This window comes from Panthera onca, chromosome B3, assembly GCF_046562875.1.
Source record: "Panthera onca isolate mPanOnc1 chromosome B3, mPanOnc1 haplotype 2, whole genome shotgun sequence".
NCBI lineage: Eukaryota > Metazoa > Chordata > Mammalia > Carnivora > Felidae > Panthera > Panthera onca.
In genome coordinates this window covers 34,656,637-34,677,496 of record NC_138344.1, presented here as the reverse complement: position 1 = coordinate 34,677,496, position 20,860 = coordinate 34,656,637, and the positions used below count along the sequence as shown (strand labels likewise).

At 39.5% G+C, this 20,860-nt stretch overlaps 1 protein-coding gene across 3 annotated transcripts in view; it reads left to right on the top strand.

The window, feature by feature from the left end:
• LRRC49 (leucine rich repeat containing 49) overlaps nt 1–20,860 on the top strand; it is a 148,543-nt gene that overhangs the window by 45,534 nt on the left and 82,149 nt on the right. For all 3 annotated transcript variants that reach the window (XM_060618130.3, XM_060618128.3, XM_060618132.3), the window contains one exon: nt 1,325–1,386. In XM_060618130.3, the coding sequence (XP_060474113.2) occupies nt 1,325–1,386 (62 nt within the window). The remainder of the gene's footprint in view (nt 1–1,324; nt 1,387–20,860) is intronic.

The window sequence follows — 20,860 nt, the reverse complement described above, 5'->3', positions numbered from 1 at the left end:
TTAAATATTCGACACAGTAATATGTAAAATGCATATACTTGTATTAGCATTATTCAAACTCCTATAACTAGAATTATTATAAATGATATTGCCCTTAAAAATTAATAGCGTTTATTATACACCTGAAACTAATATAATGCTGTATGTTAATTATGCTTCAATAATTAGTCCCAGACACAAAAAAAAAAGAAAGAAATGTGTCCCAACTTTTCATACTAACATATTAGTATTAACAGCAGATATTTTAGCTAGCTCATCATCCAGCAAATTAAAGTGAGTCTTTAAAAAAACTTTTTAAATGAAAAGAGAGAGAGAGAGAGAGAGAAACATTTTATAAGAGAAGTGTCAGTGTGTAGAATTTTAACGGAAGTCAAGATAACCAATCTTGTCCTGTCTCAGCCTCTAAGGGCAGTATGTAATCCTGGGTCACCTTTCCATCCCACCCCCACCCTCCCTCTGCAACAACCCCAACTGTTCACTTTTTCTCATGTGCCTAATGAGGTTGTAGCCTAGGTAATTACTAACCTGCTTCTTAAGATTCTGTTTCTTCAGCATATGTCAGATTTTCAAGAAGTTTGTGTCTTTCCATTTGATGAAATTAGATGGCTTTGTACTTATTTTGTGATTTTTAAAAAAGTCATTTGAGTCAAAACATTTCAATATTTGGTAAGGGTAAAACCACGTTTAAACAGCCATAGTTTGCTCTGGGGTGCTGTACCCAAACAGAACGGGGTAGATTTCCAATTGTAACGTCTGTTGTTTGCTTAGGTTGGAAATTGCCCTTCAGTGACACTCACTGTGATCTGCTTTTAGTTTTATGGGGAGATTGTCAGCATCTTGGTTCATTTGTAACTGGTCTATTTCCAAAGGATTGAGAATAGTGAGGGAAATGGCTTTGAAATTCTCGGTACTGTTGGGAAAGCTAATTGCATAAATTTAAAATTTAAAACATTTGAACAGCTTCCTTTTAAAAGTGATTTTTAACAAACGTTTGATCATACTATATTTGTGCTACAGTTGAAATGCTGAAGTAGCATTTTGGCTTCTTTCCCAAAAGCATGCTTAAAGAGGCTAGCGGCATCTCTCCCTGTTCTCAGTGCTTTTTACCTTGCGAGTGGTGCAGCTTGCTCTGCGGATGTAGTGAAACCCTCCCATTTAATCTGCAGTGGGGAAGAATGGAGCTCGGTGTCCAGTGGAAATCAATGGTCTAGCAAGGTTGCAGTGAACAGCAATGACTACATATTTCAACAGCCGAGCCAGAAGACGTTGATAATATTTTTTTTTTCTTCCAGCTGATAAATTTTTGCTTTCTGTTTCCTTCTAGAGAGATGTGGATAATTTGCCCAGCCTCCAACGTCTGTTTCTCAGCTTCAACAATATATCTACGTAAGTGGAAACTCCCGATTTGTCATTTATTAATAACCTGATTGTGTGGGTTCTAGTGCTTTAAATGAGGATTCTAAGTGCCTTGGAAAATTTTCTTGTCATGGAAGATTTTACATTTGAAAATGACAGGGCCATATGACAAAGTTCTTGGTGGAAAAACAAAGCTCTGGTGAGGGTTAGAGACTCTAATGCTAGGATGATGAAATTAGCATAGCCTGTGCTTTTTATTTAATTATACTTTAGGGTTGCTCTTTCGTAAAATGTGTATGTGGAAATTTCAACATATATTTTGCTGTCCTTTGTTTGACACTTCCTGCACCGGTCAGTTGAATTAGAATTTCTTTCATAAATTGTCATCTACACTCCGTATAGCTACTAAGCAATTTGGATGTAATATTTCAGGCTGTGTCACTGAGCCTCTTGCTAATTAGGTCATAACTTCTATCTTGTTATCCCTACTTAGAACGAATGCTGCTAAGAGACTGTATATTAGAGTATACACATGCATACATTTTGTTTTCCAAAGATTTGAAGCATATCATCCTCACATTGTGATGCTGTCTCATTCAGTGTCAATGTGGAAGATTTCAGAACTGGCGCTGAGATAGGCAGACTTTTTGATGCGAAAGGAAGGACCTCTACTCCTTCCCTAATCCTTTCCTCCTCCTCCTTCCCCCGGCCAGTCAGTTTGAACTATGCTTTATGACGACCTCTCTGTTCTCTACTTTTACCTCGGGGCTATTCTTTGAACCATCTTTTATAAGAGGGTAAGAACTAAGTGTAAGAGTTTAGAGCACATCTCTTCCTGAGCTCAAGGTCTATGTTTCTGATTATTAAGAACCAGTGTAGGGACACCTGGCTGGCTCAGTCAGTAGAGCATTGACTTTCGATCTCAGGGTAGTGAATTTGAGCCTCATGTTGGGCATAGAGCTTACTTAAATAAATAAATACAAAAATTTAAGAAGGACTTTAGTTTTTGTGCGGTTTCGTTGGCATCTTTTTCCTCCCCTATCAGACCTAAGGGTTAACCCCATATCTCTGTACCATATCTCTAAAGGTTAGAGATTAAATCCGGATGGTTAACTTTGCACAGAGGCATTATTTCAAATACCCTTCCTCTGTCTCTCTTCTTCTCTTCTGTGGAAAAAATATTGAAGTTTTCTGACTTTTCATATTTTTTCCAGTTTGTGTTGAATGTGTTCCCGTGGTCTTATTGGGGAGGTAGGGTTTCTTTTCAATAGCAGTGGAAGGGATACTTAATTTTCTTTGGGGAATTTCTACCTAAAGACCATTAGCAACTATTGTGAGAAGATAGTTTCTCATTCTTACCATATTCATTGTTTAAGGTGCTGGAAACCGTTAGATTCCCCCAGCTTATGGTGGAACTTATTACTTTTGCTTCTTGCCTTGATTATGGGGAGTAATTTAAAGAGAGATATAAATCTGGGTATATAGGGGCTCTGACGTTCCCAAGTCCCCAGGATACTTGAACTTCTGGACTCCTGACTATAGAGAGTTGGCTTGAATTACTTCTATTTAGGGAATTTTCTTCCCAATCTGGAAAAGAGTTTTACCCACTCAGCAAAATAAAGATATGACTAATGAGATTAATATCTTTCTTTTTAAAAATCATTTTTAGTTTTATTTCAGCCATGGTAGGTTTTCCATGAGCTGGGGAAAACTATGCTACTTGATAATACACCTATTGGGTCAATATACTACTTTGTAAGTTGGACCTCTAATTTTCATGTCCCCCAAATCAATTATCTTTTGTGCCTTAAGGAGAAAAATTCCAGAGAAAAATTTTCTCCGTCACATATACAATAAATCCCGCGGTCATTACCACATTGTTTTTAAGGAATATTTGCTTTGTAAGGGCAATTAAAGATAACCAATGCCATATTCTTCACTGTCCTTCTCCCTCTCTTTTAAGTTTCTTTAAAAAGCATGATTTCCCAAGAAATTGAGCTAGAGGTGAGTCAACGATTTCAGTGCTTTCATTTTCTTACTAATTGTTTTCTTATGTTTCTACATAGGCACAGCCCTTAACCTTCCTTTAGTGCTTCCAGCTCGTCTGCTTTGGAGGCTCAGTACATTTTCTGCTCTGTTCCTGTTGACGCCTGTGGTCCGGGACATGGTATACGGAATAGATTTGATCTGCTGGGGGAAAAATCAGAGAGTGCAAGCCTTGAAATCACTTCTGTTAGCTTTACTCAAGATAAATATCTCAGATACCTGGGCCATCACATGATCTGTACTGAGAACTATTGTTTCAGGGCCCCAGTGCCCTGCCATAGTCCTGGCATAATAGAGTTGCCTGGTTTTAGACTTAGTAGCCCAGGAGTAGCAGAGGTCAGTAAGAGGAGAGACAGCGGTGAAAAGCTGAAAGTCAGTACCTTTTATGACTCCCTCCGGAAAACTCACAGATGATATTCAGTAAATGAAAGTATCCAATTGTATATCCATTTCAGGGAGACAAAAACATATTGATTGTTATGTGGTAGGGCTTCCTAGTTTTTGCCAAATTACTGGATTCGTAGAGGTCCGTTTGCATAGACAGTTAGGAACCTGGTGGAAATTCAGAAAGTCGCCAAATGTGATGGCATCCTATTGAATTCAGAGAATGCCAACATGGGACGAATAGGTACTTTAATGCTGTGTGTACAGAACCCTTTCTGTTATTTTTCTTCAGCTCTTAGAAGTACATCCAGTGCTACCAGTAGGCATGCAAGATATATTGAGAGGACAACTGACGTGTATCCATGTCTCTGTAGCTGAATAATACCAGTGTTTTTGGTTAAAATATCCCTCAGGGCGCCTGGGTGGCTCAGTCAGTTGGGCGTCCGACCTTGGCTAAGGTCATGATCTCACCATTCCCGAGTTTGAGCCCCATGTCGGGCTCTGTGCTGACAGCTCAGAGCCTGGAGCCTGCTTCGGATTCTGTGTCTCCCTCTCTGTCTCTGCCCCACCCCGGCTCATCCTCTGTCGCTCGCTCTCTCTCTCTCTCTCTCTCTCTCTCTCTCAAAAATAAATAAACATTAACAAATTTTTTTCAAATATCCCTCAAAGCTGAGGAAGACAGAGACACAAATAGGTTATTATATAGAAAGTTAAACTTAGCTGTGCTGATCTGTGGGGATATTCGAAAATGTAAAATCAGCCTGAGGATGGGAAGTGAAGAAAGCCTTCCCAGAGGCACGTGGCACCCGGACCCAGGCCTAAGTGAAAATAGGCCTTGGTAAAGGGAAGGGTACTTGGACATTCCAGGTAGAGGACACAAGCCGGGCAAAGTTGATCCAGAAGGCTTAGGGTGGGCACACTAGGTCTGCCCTCTCTAGACCTGCAGTGTGATCCTTGCCTATTCTTTCTCCCTCCACGCCTGGGCCCTCCTCCAGCCCACGGAACCCCGGCGGGGCCTGGCGAAGTTGTTTATGATGATCACCCTGAGAGTCATATTCTGTGCTTGATCAAGGGGATCCGTTGTACCTAATTCATTCTTCAGATATGTTCATTCCGTCATTCACCTCTTCTTCTGAGGTGCTGTTTGTCTGGTTGATTTGTTTTTCTTGGCTCTCATGGTCTTAATTTCTAAGTACTCTGATTGTATTTTTCCTTTTCTAATGGCTTATCCTTATTTTATGGATGAGAGAAAGTTTCCCTTGATTTCTAGAATTTACTTTATTCCCCTTGGAGTTAACCCTGTATTTGTTCTCCAAATAAAAATGCTTTCTTTCTTTTGCTTCTTTATTTCTATGCTTTTGTGATGGCAGTTCATGTTAACAAATGAGTCTGCGGACTTGTTTTGTCAGCAGTGGTTAAAAAAAAAGTGTGCATGAAAATCATGAGTACGGGATCTCTTCCTGCAGAGGATGTAGGGTAGGGGGGAAGGAGGAGGTCTACCCAGTTGGACTTTCTTTTAGGATGTGCACAAGAAACTTGCCTTCTGGAAATGGGGGCTCCTTTTTCCTCTTGGCCGCCAGACTTTACCCAGAACACTGCCTTTCCTCTCTTGTCATGTTTCAACCCGGGGACAGTTCACAAGTCAGCTACTCTTGAGAGTAAGATGCTGGAAAATTATTACCAAAGCCTTCAGTAATTACTGGACACCTGACCCACATCTGCTGCCAACACTTGCTGCCTCTGATCTAGGGAATATTCTGAGGTTCTGCCGGCAACACTTACAATGTAAATGATCCTGTTCATTTCAGGCTCTTTAGCAATTTGGGGTTTTACTGATTCCATCTGCTTTATATCTTCCAGAAATTCCTTAGTGTTCTGGTCTACTGATGGAACTCTTCCTGGTTTTCTAGTACTGCTGTGGGTATTTTCATACTTTTATGTTCATTAATTTCAAAGAGATTTTGAGAGGGTGGAGGGAGGTAAGTGCATGTGCTCAGGCAGCCATTCTCCTAACTGTCTTTTCTTTGAGTGATTTTTCCCAAATAGGCTACACATAAAAATATCCTTGGAAGCTTTAAAATGACCTAGTCACTGGTTCACTGCTGGAACCTACTGGGTAATCTTCTCCAGTAGAGTTGGAGTGGAGCCAGGGTTCTGTAAATTTTTAAGGTTCCTCAGAGTACTCTGATGTGCAACTCAATGCTAGATTTGGGAACCACTGAGTTGTGGCACCCCAAAATGAGAATACGTGCTAACTTGGGCATTACGCAAAATTTTCCTTCATGAAGAAAAGCTTCATAAGCAAAAATATTTGTCGAGGATAAGTAAATATTTGTGACCCACAGGAAGCAGTTTATGATCTTTAGCCAAAAATTATAGTGTTCCATTAGTTTCATCTCTTCCGCTGAGACGGTTACAGGGCTCTGCTCTTTATCACAAGGTCAAGTTGTAATCGATTCTTCTCTCCACTCTCTCTCTCTCTCTCCTTTCATTCTCCAACTTAGAAAGTTTTTACAAGCTTTAAAAAAAAAAAGGAAGAAGGGTTTATGATTCTAGTGTCTTGATTGCCTAAAAGGGAATGGTTGCCATTGCTTCTAGAACTGAGGGGAATTCGGTATCATTGGGAAAGAAGTCGAACACTAGTGAGGATCAGATATCAGCTTAGGACTCTTGGACTCGTGTATTCTTTTTTTTAATTATGGTAAAATACACATAAATGTACCATCTTAATCGTTTTTAAGTATACAGTGAAGTAGTGTTACATTCACATTGTTGCACAGCCAACCTCCAGAACTCTTCATCTCGTAAAACTGAAACCGTGTACCCATTAAACAATAATTCTCCATTCCTCCCTCCTTCAGCCCCTGGCATCCACCATTCTCCTTTCTGTCTCTGGGATGTGACTGCCCTAGGTACTTCATACGAGTGGACTCACACAGTATTTGTCTGTTTGTGTCTAGCTCTCCTCAGAGTTCATCCATGTTGTGGCATTTGTCAAAATTTCCTTCCTTTTAATTATTCTTGCGGGATTGTGGAACAGACTAGAAGAGAGAACTTGCAGAATGAGCCATGCCTACTTCTCCATGCTCGTTGCCTTCCCAAGCGCCCTAGACTCTTGTTCCTTTGAACTTCCTTAAACACAGCATGCTCCCGCTTGCTCACTTGGTCTTTGTATCTACCGTGGCTTCTGGCACTAACATTTGTCTACCCTCTCAGTGCCTGAATAACTCCTCATCATTGAGATTTGAGATTAAATGATACCAAGGGTTCTCAAACTTTAATATGCCTAAGAATTATCTGGAGAGCCGCTAAAATGCGGCTTTCTGGGATCCGTTTTCCATGGATTCTAATTCAATAGTTTTAGGTGGGGTTCAGGAATTTGTACCTTTAGCAAATGATGCAGCTGACTTAAAAATGCCATCAGTCTGTTTTTCCATCTTTGGGTCAAAACCCATAGAAGGATCCTAAAATCAATCTTGTGGTCGAGGCTGGGAAAATAAAAATGAAATAGAAAATATCAGAGTTTGCCACACATTTTCAGGACAAATACTGTTTCATGAAAAATGTCCAGGTTTAATTATATATGGATGTGTCTGTGCATGAGTTTGTGTGTGTATATTATTTTACTATAGATGTGGGGGGCAGGGTTACAATGTAAATATATTTCTCAGTATGGATTGGGCTTACAGAGTTTGAACAACACTATGGAGTCTTGCCACACGCTTTCATCATAGCTTCCTGTACTTCTATAATTATTGCAGTTCCATAGTTTATTGAATTTTAAATTGTTCTCCCTGCTAGACTATAAACTTGACAAAGGCAGAAGAATATAAAGTGCTCACTACAGTCTCTCCAGCATCTACTATGTGAATAATATTACTAGTGTATCAAAAAATTTTCAAGAAGAATTAATTCAATCCCTCAAGTAGAGATATTCTTCCCTATGGTTTAGCAACTTGTTTTGGTGTGTCTGCTTTCACATCATTGCTACGTCGTTTGTTTACCACCTGGACATGTGAGGTTTAAAGGCTCAAGCAATCAAAATTCTCTTGGCTGTTGTTTCTGGCTTCTAGGTCAATCTATCAATTTGTCAGTAAAGATCTTGCGCAGAACTTCTAGAATAGAGAAAAATCTGTAGAAATTAAATCTTCCTGTTAGATGGGTTGTATCAAGGGTTAAGGTCATGGGTGTGGTTGGCCTCAGGGTACAGGCAGGAAGGATTTATTAAAAACAATAATAAAATTGGGGCACCTGGGTGCTCAGTTGGTTAAGTGTCCAACTCTTGATTTCAGCTCAGGTCATGATTTCATGGTTCCTGAGATCAAACCCCACGTCAGGCTCTGCACTGACAGCATGGAACCTGCTTGGGATTCTCTCTCTCTCTCTCTCTCTCTCTCTCTTTCTCTCTCTCTCTCTTTCTCTTTCTCTCTCTCTGCTCCTCCCCCACTTGTGCTCTCTCTCTCTCTTAAAATAAGTAAATAAACTTTAATGAATAAATAAAAATACAATAATAAGACTGACTAAAAATAATTTGCTTTTTATTATTACCACACGCTGGAAATTCTAAACAATGTCAGGGATTCCCCCCTCCTGGCTGTGTGGGCCTCTCTTACCCACTTCCTTCCTCTCAGTAAGACAATGCTATTTGGGCTCCACTTTCTCTTTACGATGTCACTGTACATTTTGAGCTAGGTTTCCATTTTCTTTTTTGAGGAAAGAAGACTATTACAAGTTCTCTAATGATCTCTTTTAGTAATTATAGTATGACCAGAGGTCACCAGACTGCAAGCTTTTGGGTGTGCCTTTTCCCTCATCGTGGTTCTCCAGGTTCTCCAGGCTCTTTTCCAAATTTGTAAAAAATAGTTAATAATTCTACCGTTGTCAGGAAATAACTCATTTTGCATTTTTTTCAAGCTATATTTCAACATGGTAAGACACACCATATGAATTATATATCCAGTCAAAGAAACTCAGACTACCCGGCAGTTGTCTTTTTTCGTACCGGCTGATATTTTAAGGAGGAAATGGTTTTTTTACTGACCTTCAGAATGCATTGTTAGTTTTGACGAACAGGTTGTTACATAAGGTGTTCCTACAGTGCAGGTTTCGCTCTTGTACTTTCCAGAATTCCAGGTGTTGCTTATGTCATTTCGGCTCGATGGAAATTAAGTTTTCTGAGTTCTAGTATCCAGCAAACTGTTAGAATGGGTTCATTTTTTTTCCTTCATGGCAGATGACCAACGATAGGCAAATCTTACCAACTGAATTAACGCAAATCACCAGAATAAAACAGAAACCAACCATTGACAGATCCTTTCTGACTGCCGTCTAAGAAAAATGTTAAATTTAAGAAATGACTACATTCATGCCAAGGAAATGCCACGATCAGTACCCGTTTAGCTCTGTCACCCTGCTTGGAGGTGTTTGCCTAATGGCTCCCATGTGATTCACCTTCAGGCAGACATTTAATTGCATTCTTCTAAATGTGATAGGCATGGGCTAAAGAGGACCTACAAAAACAATTCCAAAACTAGGGGCTTTTTAATTAATATATTTATTTTTTAATCCATTGCTGTTTTACTCCGCCAAGGTGAGCAACCCCCCCAGGGTTTGCTGAGGGCCTTGTGCCTTAGCGTCTGATTGTCAAGCTTAGCTGCAGCATTTCAGTCCTTTCAGAAAGAAAACAGGTGAACAGAGTCCACAACTAATGACAGATTTGTTCCATCACTTCAGAAAAACAGACTTAACATAAGATAAATTTGTTTCGTCGTGTTTAGAGATGACCTAATTATTGGATCTAAATGCATTTAAAGCATGGAACTTTTACTAAAATTGTCTAAAATCTTCTATGTATACCTTATTTCAGTGTTGCTTTATTACTGGTGACTTTTCCATTTAGATATCAAGAGTAGAAATCATTCTAAAATACTGTTGCGTATAAAAGTGTTTAAAATGGACCAACCTTATTTCCTTCATCATCTTTAGGACATTCGGTTTGTTAGATGACCACGCTATTTGTAATACCCTGCATTCTAACATGAAGTCTTGTGTGGGTTTTTCTACCCTAAGCGGAGGGTTGCACAGTTTAGTTCATCGATTTTCTCTGACTATTGTTTTATTTTTCTGTTACAGTCAAAATTACTTTTTCTTTATGTCAGTTTTAAGTATTTGTTGATCTCGTGCCAGACAGATTGGTGACTTCAGGTAGAATATTAGCACCATGATACCATGTACTCTTGGCAAGTGGCCGGTGATTTGAACACACTGGAGAGCTTTTTCTCATTTAAGGGAATCAACCTACTGCCCTTCACCCATTGACATTGTAAGCTTATCCCCTCAATATTCTATAGATAAGTGAGCATCAGAAACCAATCTTTTTTTTTATATATGCTTTATATACCTATATAGTGTATTTTGTACAGCTATAAATTCTATAATTATTTTGCTTTGAGCAGCATTTTAAAATGAACAGAGTATGTTTGCTTTATATCTTCCCATTAATTAAATTGCATATAGATTTTACTGGCAAAAGAAAATTATTTCAGTGACCCGAATAGAGATTAAAGACTTCATTTAGATGTGGTGTCAGGGAGCCCCGAAAACCAGCTGGCCCTCCAGCTGGTGCAGGATCAGAGATTGTGCAGGACCCTGGAAAGGCGAATACGGGGGTCTTGCACCCTTACCACAAAGAGTAGTTTTCCACCTTACCCCCTCCAGGGCTTGCGGGTTGTTCCTTCCTTCATGTGTCTTGCTTGAGGATTCTGTAACTATCGGAACATATTTTCTGAGGACTGTTTTTGCAAGCCTTGTGGTTTCTTGAAGAGCCAGAGTTCATAGGGCAAGGGTGGCAGATAGTAAGGAAGAAAGAAAAGACGGCAAAGGTACAAGGCAGTAGGGAAACTGGGGACCCTCTTTATGTTAATTATTCTTTTTGCATTTACCTTTGAAGGAGGGAAAGGCAGAAAAAACATCAAGGAGATAGTTCTTTTTTTATTATTATTATACCTCATGTTACTCTGTTTGCATCAGCATCTATAGTCACTTAAAACATTAATTCTGCGGTACAAAAATACACACAAATGTTGTCATGGGTTTTATTTATCAATTACGAAGGAACTTCACTGGAATTTTTTCCAGATACTCTTATCGTCATCGAGGTTTGATTTTCACTAGTGTAGAGGTAATATTTGTGTGTATATGTGTGTCAGTTATTCTCAGAGGAAAGATTCTTGAAATCAAATTAAAGTAAGGCCCCGGGAGCAAGCTGTTCATACACCTCAGCTCAGCCTGGGCTCACACATACACAGTTGAAAGCCTGATAGCTGCTTGGGGAAGTGGATTAACATTTTGATTTTTATTTCTTTAAGATTTCCTTTTAAGCAATCTCTACACCCAACACGGGGCTTGAACTTGCAACCCCGAGATCAAGAGTCACATGCTCTTCCAGCCAGATGCTCCCTTGAATTAACATTTTTAAAAACATTGACCAAAGGCCCTTTGGGGGGGGTTTGTTAATGTGATGGCTCTAAATGTTACGGGAAAAATTTTGGTGCATATTACTAAGGGGAATTTTGAGTCTTAAAATTGCTTATGATTAAATATTATATTGGGTGGTTGTTCTAGGTTCAGAAACAAACAAGTCTAGTAAATCGAGACCAATATGTATTTTCTAATTTCCTTTTCCCGAATACAGTGAACATCAACATTTAAAACAAATATCAATGGGGGCGCCTGGGTGGCTCGGTCGGTTAAGCGTCCGACTTCGGCTCAGGTCATGGTCTCGCGGTCCGTGAGTTCTAGCCCCGCGTCGGGCTCTGTGCTGACCGCTCAGAGCCTGGAGCCTGTTTCGGATTCTGTGTCTCCCTCTCTCTCTGCCCCTCCCCTGTTCATGCTCTGTCTCTCTCTGTCTCAAAAATAAATAAATGTTAAAAACAAATTAAAAAAAAATAAAATAAAAAAATAAAACAAATATCAATGAATAGATATTGGAAAGAGTGAACACATTGGTCTGTTCATTTCAGGAAAAATAAACAAGCTCAAAATTAGTTATGCCAGAAACCCAAATGTATAGTTCTACCCGGAGGAACTTCTGTTAATCTGTATCATCCAGTCTACTCCCAGACAAGGAGAATTGTTTCCTTTTCCTGATACCTCTCCAGCATCTCTCAGTACACTGTACTATCTGTTTGTATTTATGTCCAGTTAGGCTACATTTCACTTCTCATGGTAGTGGTCACATGATGCACATTGTAGGCACGTAATCATCATTGTTTTAATCAATGTGTAAATAAAACTGAAGTGTAAAGCTGATGTTTTCCAATATTTCCCAGTATCCTTAGATAATTCTTAATAGCCCTATTCAATATGCTATGTAGTGTCCTAGGATTCAGTTTGCAGCAACTTCATCATGGCTGTCGTGGGATATACTATCATTGCCAAAGTGCAAGTTCTTTCTATCAGATTTTCAAAGTATCATGTTATGTATCATCTATTTTTTTTTCTGCCATCTATCTGTCTGGTACTTAATAAGATATGAATTCCAGGGGTGCCTGGGTGGCTCAATAGGTTAAGTGTCCGACTCTTGATCTCAGCTTAGGTCTTGATTTCAGGGTCATGAGTTCAAGCCCTGCACTGGGCTGTGCACTGGGCATGGAAGCCTACTTAACAAACAAACAAACAAACAAAAAGATATGAATTCCCTTTATATTAACAATACTATGTACCTATAGGTATATAGGAACCAATGATATAATCTAAACCTGAAGTGGCAGGTGTACAGTTTATCTGAAAAGACTTCCTGGTATTTAAAATGAACAGTTTAGAAATGGGCTAAAAATGGATTCTTTAGATTCTCTAAACTCCACTCCAGTATCATGTTATTCGTTCAGAAAACTCCATGCTCTGTCTTTATTTCTTTATCTTCCTATAGAAATGGTTTCAGAAACTATGGTTTAACAGATTCTAATCTTTACTGAAGAGACTGAGGAAAGAACTAATGAAACCAGAAACCTGTGGCTGGTGAAAGATATGAATGAGCAGGTCAAACTGAAAAGGGAATGCTACAGATGTATGATGAAATTGTTGGGATACTTTTTCATATGCACGCATAATAAATATGTCTACATTTAGCCATTCTCGAGTCCGTGTCTGAGACTGCGAGATCATGTCATTTTCAAAAGAAAAATATTTTCCCTATTTGTGATGGAACAATATATATAATCTAAAAGCAATGATAAATTAGGAATACATTTATAGGAATTGTATATTTGATTTAAAAAATTTTTTTTTAACGTTTTATTTATTTTTGAGACAGAGAGAGACAGAGCATGAACGGGGGAGGGGCAGAGAGAGAGGGAGACACAGAATTGGAAGCAGGCTCCAGGCTCCGAGCCATCAGCCCAGAGCCCGACGCGGGGCTCGAACTCACGGACAGTGAGATCGTGACCTGAGCTGAAGTCGGGTGCTCAACCTACTGAGCCACCCAGGCGCCCCTAGGGATTGTATATTTGTATGAAAGCTGCTGACTTCCGACGTTTGAAGGACTGATTGATAATCGTACTCTTTCTCTTCTGCTGTAAATTTTGAATCAATTGAAAGATGTAGGAATCAGACAAATGGAGTACAAAATAGCAGAATATAGTTTAGATACACACCTACAGTCAGGCTTCCTAATACACCTGTCCTGAATTGGATACTTGACTCACTCCGTCACTGGCAGAGGAATTGGAAAACAGAGAGCTACCTCTCTGGGAGGGCTGGTGCTGAAGAGAACACCCCCATCCTGGAGACTGGGTGGCCTGAAAGAAAAATAAGAGAACCTATGACTATTATGTGTGCATTTTTGGAAGTTTACTTTTTAGGAAGTGTGTGTGTGTGTATGTGTGTGTGTGTGTGTGTGTGTGTGTGTGTGTGTGTGTGTGAGTGTGTGTGTGTGTGAATAGGTTATTGAATGGGTTGAATTAGTTGCTTTTTCCCTATTAGCGTTTAGTATTAAAGCTGACTTTTATGAAGGGCTGAAATGTAATTTGGTCGGGAAGGAAAATTATTGCCTGATCCTGAAAGTTAGTGGGTTTCTAACCAAGCCTTGGTTAAAACAGGAGGGTATTTAACTCTTTAAGAAATCTTGTTTAATCCAAAAACAGGAGTTAGGAGTTGGGATTCTCTGTAAATAAGGAGGATACTTCTGGATTCTTGCCTTGAAGGGAAGTGAATCAGTTAGGCTTGTTTGTTCTGGGCACATAAAAAGGTATCACAGTGACTTAAGATTCCTTAAAGGGTAGTTCAAACTGTCAACTAATCTCTGAGAGTTGTTTTTGGTAAAACTCCCTTCTTATGGCTTAAAAAGAAATTGACAATGTCACTTGTAGACCCCAGGTTAGAGACTATAGTTTTGGGGTTAGGTGTCTCCCAGAAAGCACTGAGCAAATCTGTAAGTACGATTAATAATATTTTTTGCTAGTTCCTTTGATCTTGTCTTTGAGGCTTGCCTTTTTGTACTGAACAGGTATCGCCCTTATAATTCTTCACAGTGACTCACTTGAGGAATGATGAGAGTGATGCTGGTTTTTCATAGCTGCATAGGTTCAGGATCTAGGACTATCTTCAGGATATCCAGAGGATGATATCCAGCTAGAAACTGATCCTTCTTCTGCTTTACCAGTTCCCTAAAATATCTTCTCCATTTCTTTCATCTAGGAATTTAAAATTGTTGCCCAGTGGGTGTTAAAGAACATTGATTATGCATTTCTTTTCTTTTTTTTTTTGATTATGCATTTCTAAATGTAAAACACCAAATAAGGCATTTGGGGGAGTGACAGAAGACATGTATATGGCTTCTGTTTTCTGTGAGTATGTATATGATGTAATGAAAGAATACACAAAGTATTGAATGATGGAAATCTAAAACAAACAAACCCTACATGTCATAGAAAAGCCAACAGGCCCAGAAGCAGTTTGTCAGCTTTGCAGCTCTGGTAAAGGTCAATTATTCCCTGATAAGTCTGACAGGAAGTTTCTGAAGGGCCTTAATGTTCATAATTATGACTCTGGACCAGCAGCATCAGCATTACAGGGGAGCTTATTAGAAATCCAGACTCTCAAACCCTATCCTAGGCCTACTGGATCAGAATTGTCATTTTTAATAGATCCCCAGGGAATTCGAATGTTCATTTCAGCCTAGGAAGCAGTATTGCAGACGATTCCGATGGCGCTTATTTAGGTCAGGTGCCCTGTCGGAACTAGTCATTCTGGCCAGGAGCATATAGGACACACTGAATGCTCAAGCCCGGGACATATGTTCCCTATCCCCTAGGACAATGGGGGTGGGATCAGTATGTGGATTGGGCTTACTACACAACAGAGGTGTTCTGTTGCTAGGGGAAAGGAAGCTGAGCAGGAAGATAATAATAATAGACATCCAGTTAACTTATTTCCTCCTTAACGCCTGTGCTCACATAACGTTAGGGCTAGCCCCTTCACGTTGGGCTGTTTCAGCCCATTTTGTGTGTGTGCGCGTGCGTGCGCGTGTGTTCCCCTCCCGGCCTCACCTCACAATGCCATCTGTCTGCTTGACCTAGATAGCGGAGATTTTTTATTCTTCCACAGCATGGCTCTTCTGTCCCTTCTCAAATACGTATTAACACTTTAAGGATAAACACCCACATACCTGTGTCTCAGGCTGACTTCACGTCCTTGCACTCTGGGTAAGCATGTGTGCCTCCCTTACTGCCTTTCATTCTACCACTAGGGCATTAATCCTTGGAGTCCTGCCTTTTCAAGCTGTGAACTGTTAAAATGCATTTGTATTTACTAGGGGGAGTCATACTTCTAGCCCTAAGGAATTAAACTCCTAAGTGACTGCCCTTCAGAAAATTTTTACATACGGGGGAAGAGAAGATTATAATCATTTACCGTTATTCATTTTGATGCTCAAATTTCCCCCGATTTGTTGAGCTGACTCCTGTTGTCTTTTGATACGTCCTCATCGTTTTTTGAACTCCTCCTTACTTCTTGGCACAACAAGCCATTCCAGTCTCATCTTTTGCAGTCCTGGCTCTGGAATCAGGCCGGAGTTTTGATTCCTTTTTGTGGCAAATGGTATTTAGAAAGCAAGATTTGAATGCTAAGTATGTTCACGGTTGTTGGCGTATCATTGCTTCTAGGCTTTCTCAATGGGCAGTATTAGGATATGTGTGCACATACATGTGAGTGTATTATACATCTTTGTCTGTCTGTGGATATTAAAAACTGTGACTTCATACTGACACCCTCCATGAATTCAATCCTGAAACTTGCGATTACAGTCTGCTATCACCGGTCTTATTTTAGCCATCCACGATCACCCCCTTTCCGTTTTTATAATTCCTTTCTCTGACATGTGCTCCCGTTATATATTTGAATATATGGAAAGTAGTTTCAGAATCGCTAAGCCATATTTCTGTGGGAGGAAAAAGACTACTAACCGGGGTTCAGTATTTACTGATACTGTTTTGTCTTTAACCTAAAGGTACATAATCAAAGAACTGTGTTCAGAAGTTGCTTGGGTTAGTTTTTCACCAGTTTTCAGGGTGATTATGTTATTCATTTGACCTACAAGAAAAATTTGTTTCTGTTTGTATTCCATTGTTTTTGTTGTTGTTGTTATTTTCCACCCTCAACTTTGCTATAATTTGATATATTTATTTTTCGGTCCGTGTAACAATAACATGGTTCTGAAACTCAAAACTATGCGGAAAGGTATCCCTCGGAGATCCGCTGCTTTTCCTTTCTTTCTACTCCATACCCAACCCTACTCCTTCCATTCTGTTTTCACCCACCCCTATAGAAAGTCAATTTTGTAAGTTTCTGGTTTTGTCTTTCTTGTGTTTCTTTTTGCACAAATCAGCAGATACATGAGTTACTAGAGATAAATTTGCACATTTTTTTTTTTACCACTTGTATGTTTTAATACTTGCATTAGAGCCCTGTTTGGAGCTAATCTAATTGTTTTTCAAATGTCTATTAAGTTGTGCCAGAGCGATTTATTAAAAGGCCCATCTTTGCCCCGGTGATTTTGGATGCTATCTTTCCTATCATCAACTTGTCTAACCCCCAGTAAGATGTTGGTATTTTTTATTGGGATTGCATTATGTTTTTAACTTAACTTGGGGAAGTGATCTCTTATGTTAAATCATTCTATCAGGAACAAATGGTGTATTTCCATTTAAGTATACTTATTGTGTCTTTCAGGCGTGTTTGAAAGTTTTGCTCATAGAGATTTTGCACATTTCTTGTTATACTTATTCCTAAGTATTTTCTCTTTTCTATTGATATTATATCATTATGCCTTCTAATGGGTCATTATTTGTGTATATGAGGCTCTGAACACAGATTTCTGTGTTAATTTTATATCCTGCTACATTACTTAATTCTTTTATTGTTTGGGCTAGTTTTATCATTGATTCCCTAGGGCAGCACCGTGCAATAGAACCTTCTGAAGAGAGTGGAAATATTCTAAAGCTGCCCTCTTCAGTATTTTGGCCATTAGCCACGTGTCACTATTTAAGTCTAAAATAACATTAAGTTAGGGGCGCCTGGGTGGCTCAGTCGGTTAAGCGGCCGACCTCGGCTCAGGTCATGATCTCGCGGTCCGTGAGTTCGAGCCCCGCGTCGGGCTCTGTGCTGACAGCTCAGAGCCTGGAGCCAGTTTCAGATTCTGTGTCTCCCTCTCTCTGACCCTCTCCCGTTCATGCTCTGTCTCTCTGTGTTTCAAAAAAAAATAAAGCAAAACGTTAAAAAAAAAAATTAAACAAAATAACATTAAGTTAAATAAAAGCTAAAAAAAATTAAGTAAAGTTAATAAACTTAACTATTTAAATCCTCAGTCACGCTAGCCACATTTTAAGTCTTCAGTAGCTACATGTGTCTAGAGGCTACCCTATTGGTTCGACAGCTTAGCTCTGTGGTTTTCCAGGTATACTCTAGGCCATCTGCAAATAAAAATAGTTTTACTCCTTTTCCAATTCTTACACCTCTAACTTATTTCATGTATTTAATTACATTGGCTCTTATCTTCAGTAAAGTTTTGACTAGCAGTGGATTAGTGGGCGCTTCTGCCTTATTCCTGATTTAGTGGAAATGCCTCAAATGTTTCCACATTAAGTAAAATAACTGGCTGTCACGTATGTATTTTTATCATTTGTTTAAGATCTTTTTATCATATTAAAAAAGTATCCATCAACTTCTATTTTCTTGAGTGTTTGCTTTCAAAAATAGGTGTTGAAATTTTTCACAGGCTTTTTTCAGTATCTATGGAGATAGCCAGATGATTTTTTCCCGGAGATCAATTAATATCATAGGTTTTATTAATAGATGTCCCAATATTGAACAAACTGCATTTCTAGAATAGATAGAATTTGGTCAAATTGTATAATTTTCTTCATGTGGTGTTGAATTTTGTTTCCTAATATCTTATTTAAAACTTCTGTGGGGTGCCTGGGTGGCTCAATCAGTTGAGGAACCAACTCTTGACTTCAACTTAGGTCATGATCTTGTGGTTTGTGGGGTTGAGCCTTGTGTCAGGCTCTGTGCTGGCAGCGTGGAGCCTGCTAGGGATTGTCTCTTTCTCCCTCTGCCTCTTTCCCCCGCTCAAGTTCTCCCTCTCTCTCAAAATAAATAGATAAATATTTTTAAAATATAAATAAAACTTTTGCAACAGTACCTGCAAGTGGCATTGATCTATTATTTTTTCTTGTTTAAAACTACTATTTTTACCAGATTTAAGAGTCAAGGTTATATTTGCTTCATAAAAAGAATCAGTAAGTTTTCCTTAGTTTTCAATGCTCTTGAACAACATGTGAAGCATTTGTGCTCTCTGGTCTTTGAAGTTTTGGTAGAATTTCCCTGTGAACCCACATGTGTGTGTGCATTCAGAGAACGGAGGTTGATATAATGTCCTTGATTCTTTGCAGGCAAAGTCTGTTTCAATACTTACCTCTTCTTTTGTGCTACATAAACAATACAAAGTGAATAGGAGGACGGTGGTGTTCCAATAAAACTTGATTTATGGACCTCTGTCTCTCTCTGTCTCAAAAATAAATAAACATTTTAAAAAATTAAAAAAAAATAAAAGGGACGCCCTGGTGGCTCAGTCGATTAAGCGTCTGACTTCGGCTCAGGTCATGATCTCACAGTTCGTGAGTTTGAGCCCCACATCAGGCTCTGTGCTGACAGCGTGGAGCCTGGAGGCCGCTTGGAGTTCTGTGTCTCTCTCTCTCTCTGCCCCTCCCTCACCCCTGCTCACCCTCTGTCTCTGTGTCTCTCTCAAAAATAAATAAACATTAACAAAGCAAAAACAAAAACAAACTTGATTTATGGACACTGAAATTTGGATTTCATATAATTTTTACATGTCATGTTATTTACATGTTATTCTTCTTTTGAGGTTTTTACAATTATTTAAAACTGTAGACTGTTACTAGTTTATGGGCTGTACAAAAACAGGTGCTAGACCATGTTTGGTCCATGTCCTATACTTTGCTCACCACCAGTCTGTCTTTCTTTCTTTTTCTTTCCTTTCTTCCTTCCTTTCTTCCTTCCTTCCTCTCTCTCTCTCTTTCTTTCTTTCTTTTATATTTATTTATTTACTTTGAGAGAGGGTGTGTGAGAGAGGGGGGAGGGGCTGAGAGAGAGGGAGAGAGTCTTTTTTTTCTTTTTATTTTTTTTTTTACGTTTATTTATTTTTGAGACAGAGAGAGACAGAGCATGAACGGGGGAGGGTCAGAGAGAGAGGGAGACACAGAATCTGAAACAGGCTCCAGACTGAGCTGTCAGCACAGAGCCCGACACGGGGCTCGAATGCACGGACTGCGAGATCATGACCTGAGCCGAAGTCGGCCGCTTAACCGACTGAGCCACCCAGGCACCCCGAGAAAGAGAGTCTTAAGCAGGCTCCGCACTCAGAGCAGAGCCCGACATGGGGTTCCATCTGACAACTGCGAGATCCCGACCTGAGCCTATACCAGGAGTCAGAGGCTCAACTGACTAAGCCACCCAGGTGCCCCGACCACTGGCCTTTCTGAAACCCTTTATTGTTGGCATCTCTCTTCTACACAGAAGATATATCTGGGCCTTGTTTTGATGGCCGAATTGAAAATCTTTTTCTTTTAATACATGAGTGAAGCCCGTTTACATTTCTTCATGTGACTAAAGTCTTTCTGTCATATAATCTTCCATGTGTGTTATGTTTATACTTGCTATGTTCTTTACATGTTGTGTTTACTTTTTCAGATTTCTTTGGGTGTTTGGGAAGTTTTATGTTTTGGTTTTGTTGGTTCCTTTTTGTTTGATATTATTTAATTGCCTTAGTCCCAGTTTTTTTTCGTTGACATATAATTGACATAGAACATTGTGCAAAGTGTTGATGTGATACACTTACCTACTGCAAAATGATTGCCACCATAGCATTAGCTATAGCCTCTGTCACGTCCCATAATTATCATTTTGTTTTTGTGGTGAGAAGAATTAACATCTGGTCTCTTGGCGCTTTTGTTAACTACTTTCACTCTGCTGTGCATTTGATCTCCAGTCGTCCCCTGGTTTCTTGCTTCCTCCTTTACCAGTGTGCCATTTTTAATGGTATCCTTTAACTCTTACATATTGTCTATCCGATAATCATTAGCTTATTTTACTTTTCTCTTTCCTTCTCCGACCTTCTGTTTTTTTCGCCGCATTGCTTGTACTTCCCTGCACATAAAGCACACTCTACGTAATACATAGCATGTTGTTGTTCCACCTGGGTTCCTGCCTCTAGTTTAGGCCCAGAACGACAATTAGTCATTGAGTGCTCGTCCCTAGTCCTTGCACTCGGGCTTCCTCGGTCACCTCTCAAGGGTGAAGGCCAGCCAGTGTATTCCTCAGCAAGGGCTCATGGGTACTGAAGGGTCCCATACCTCTTGCGCTTTAGAGTTTTTCTGTACCTTGATATTTGGAAGATAGCTTGTCTGAGCATAGCATTCTTGATTCACTCATCCAGTCTTTGAGTTTTTCAAAAAAAATACAGCTGCATTATTTCTTTGCATCCAGTGTGTAGGGTATC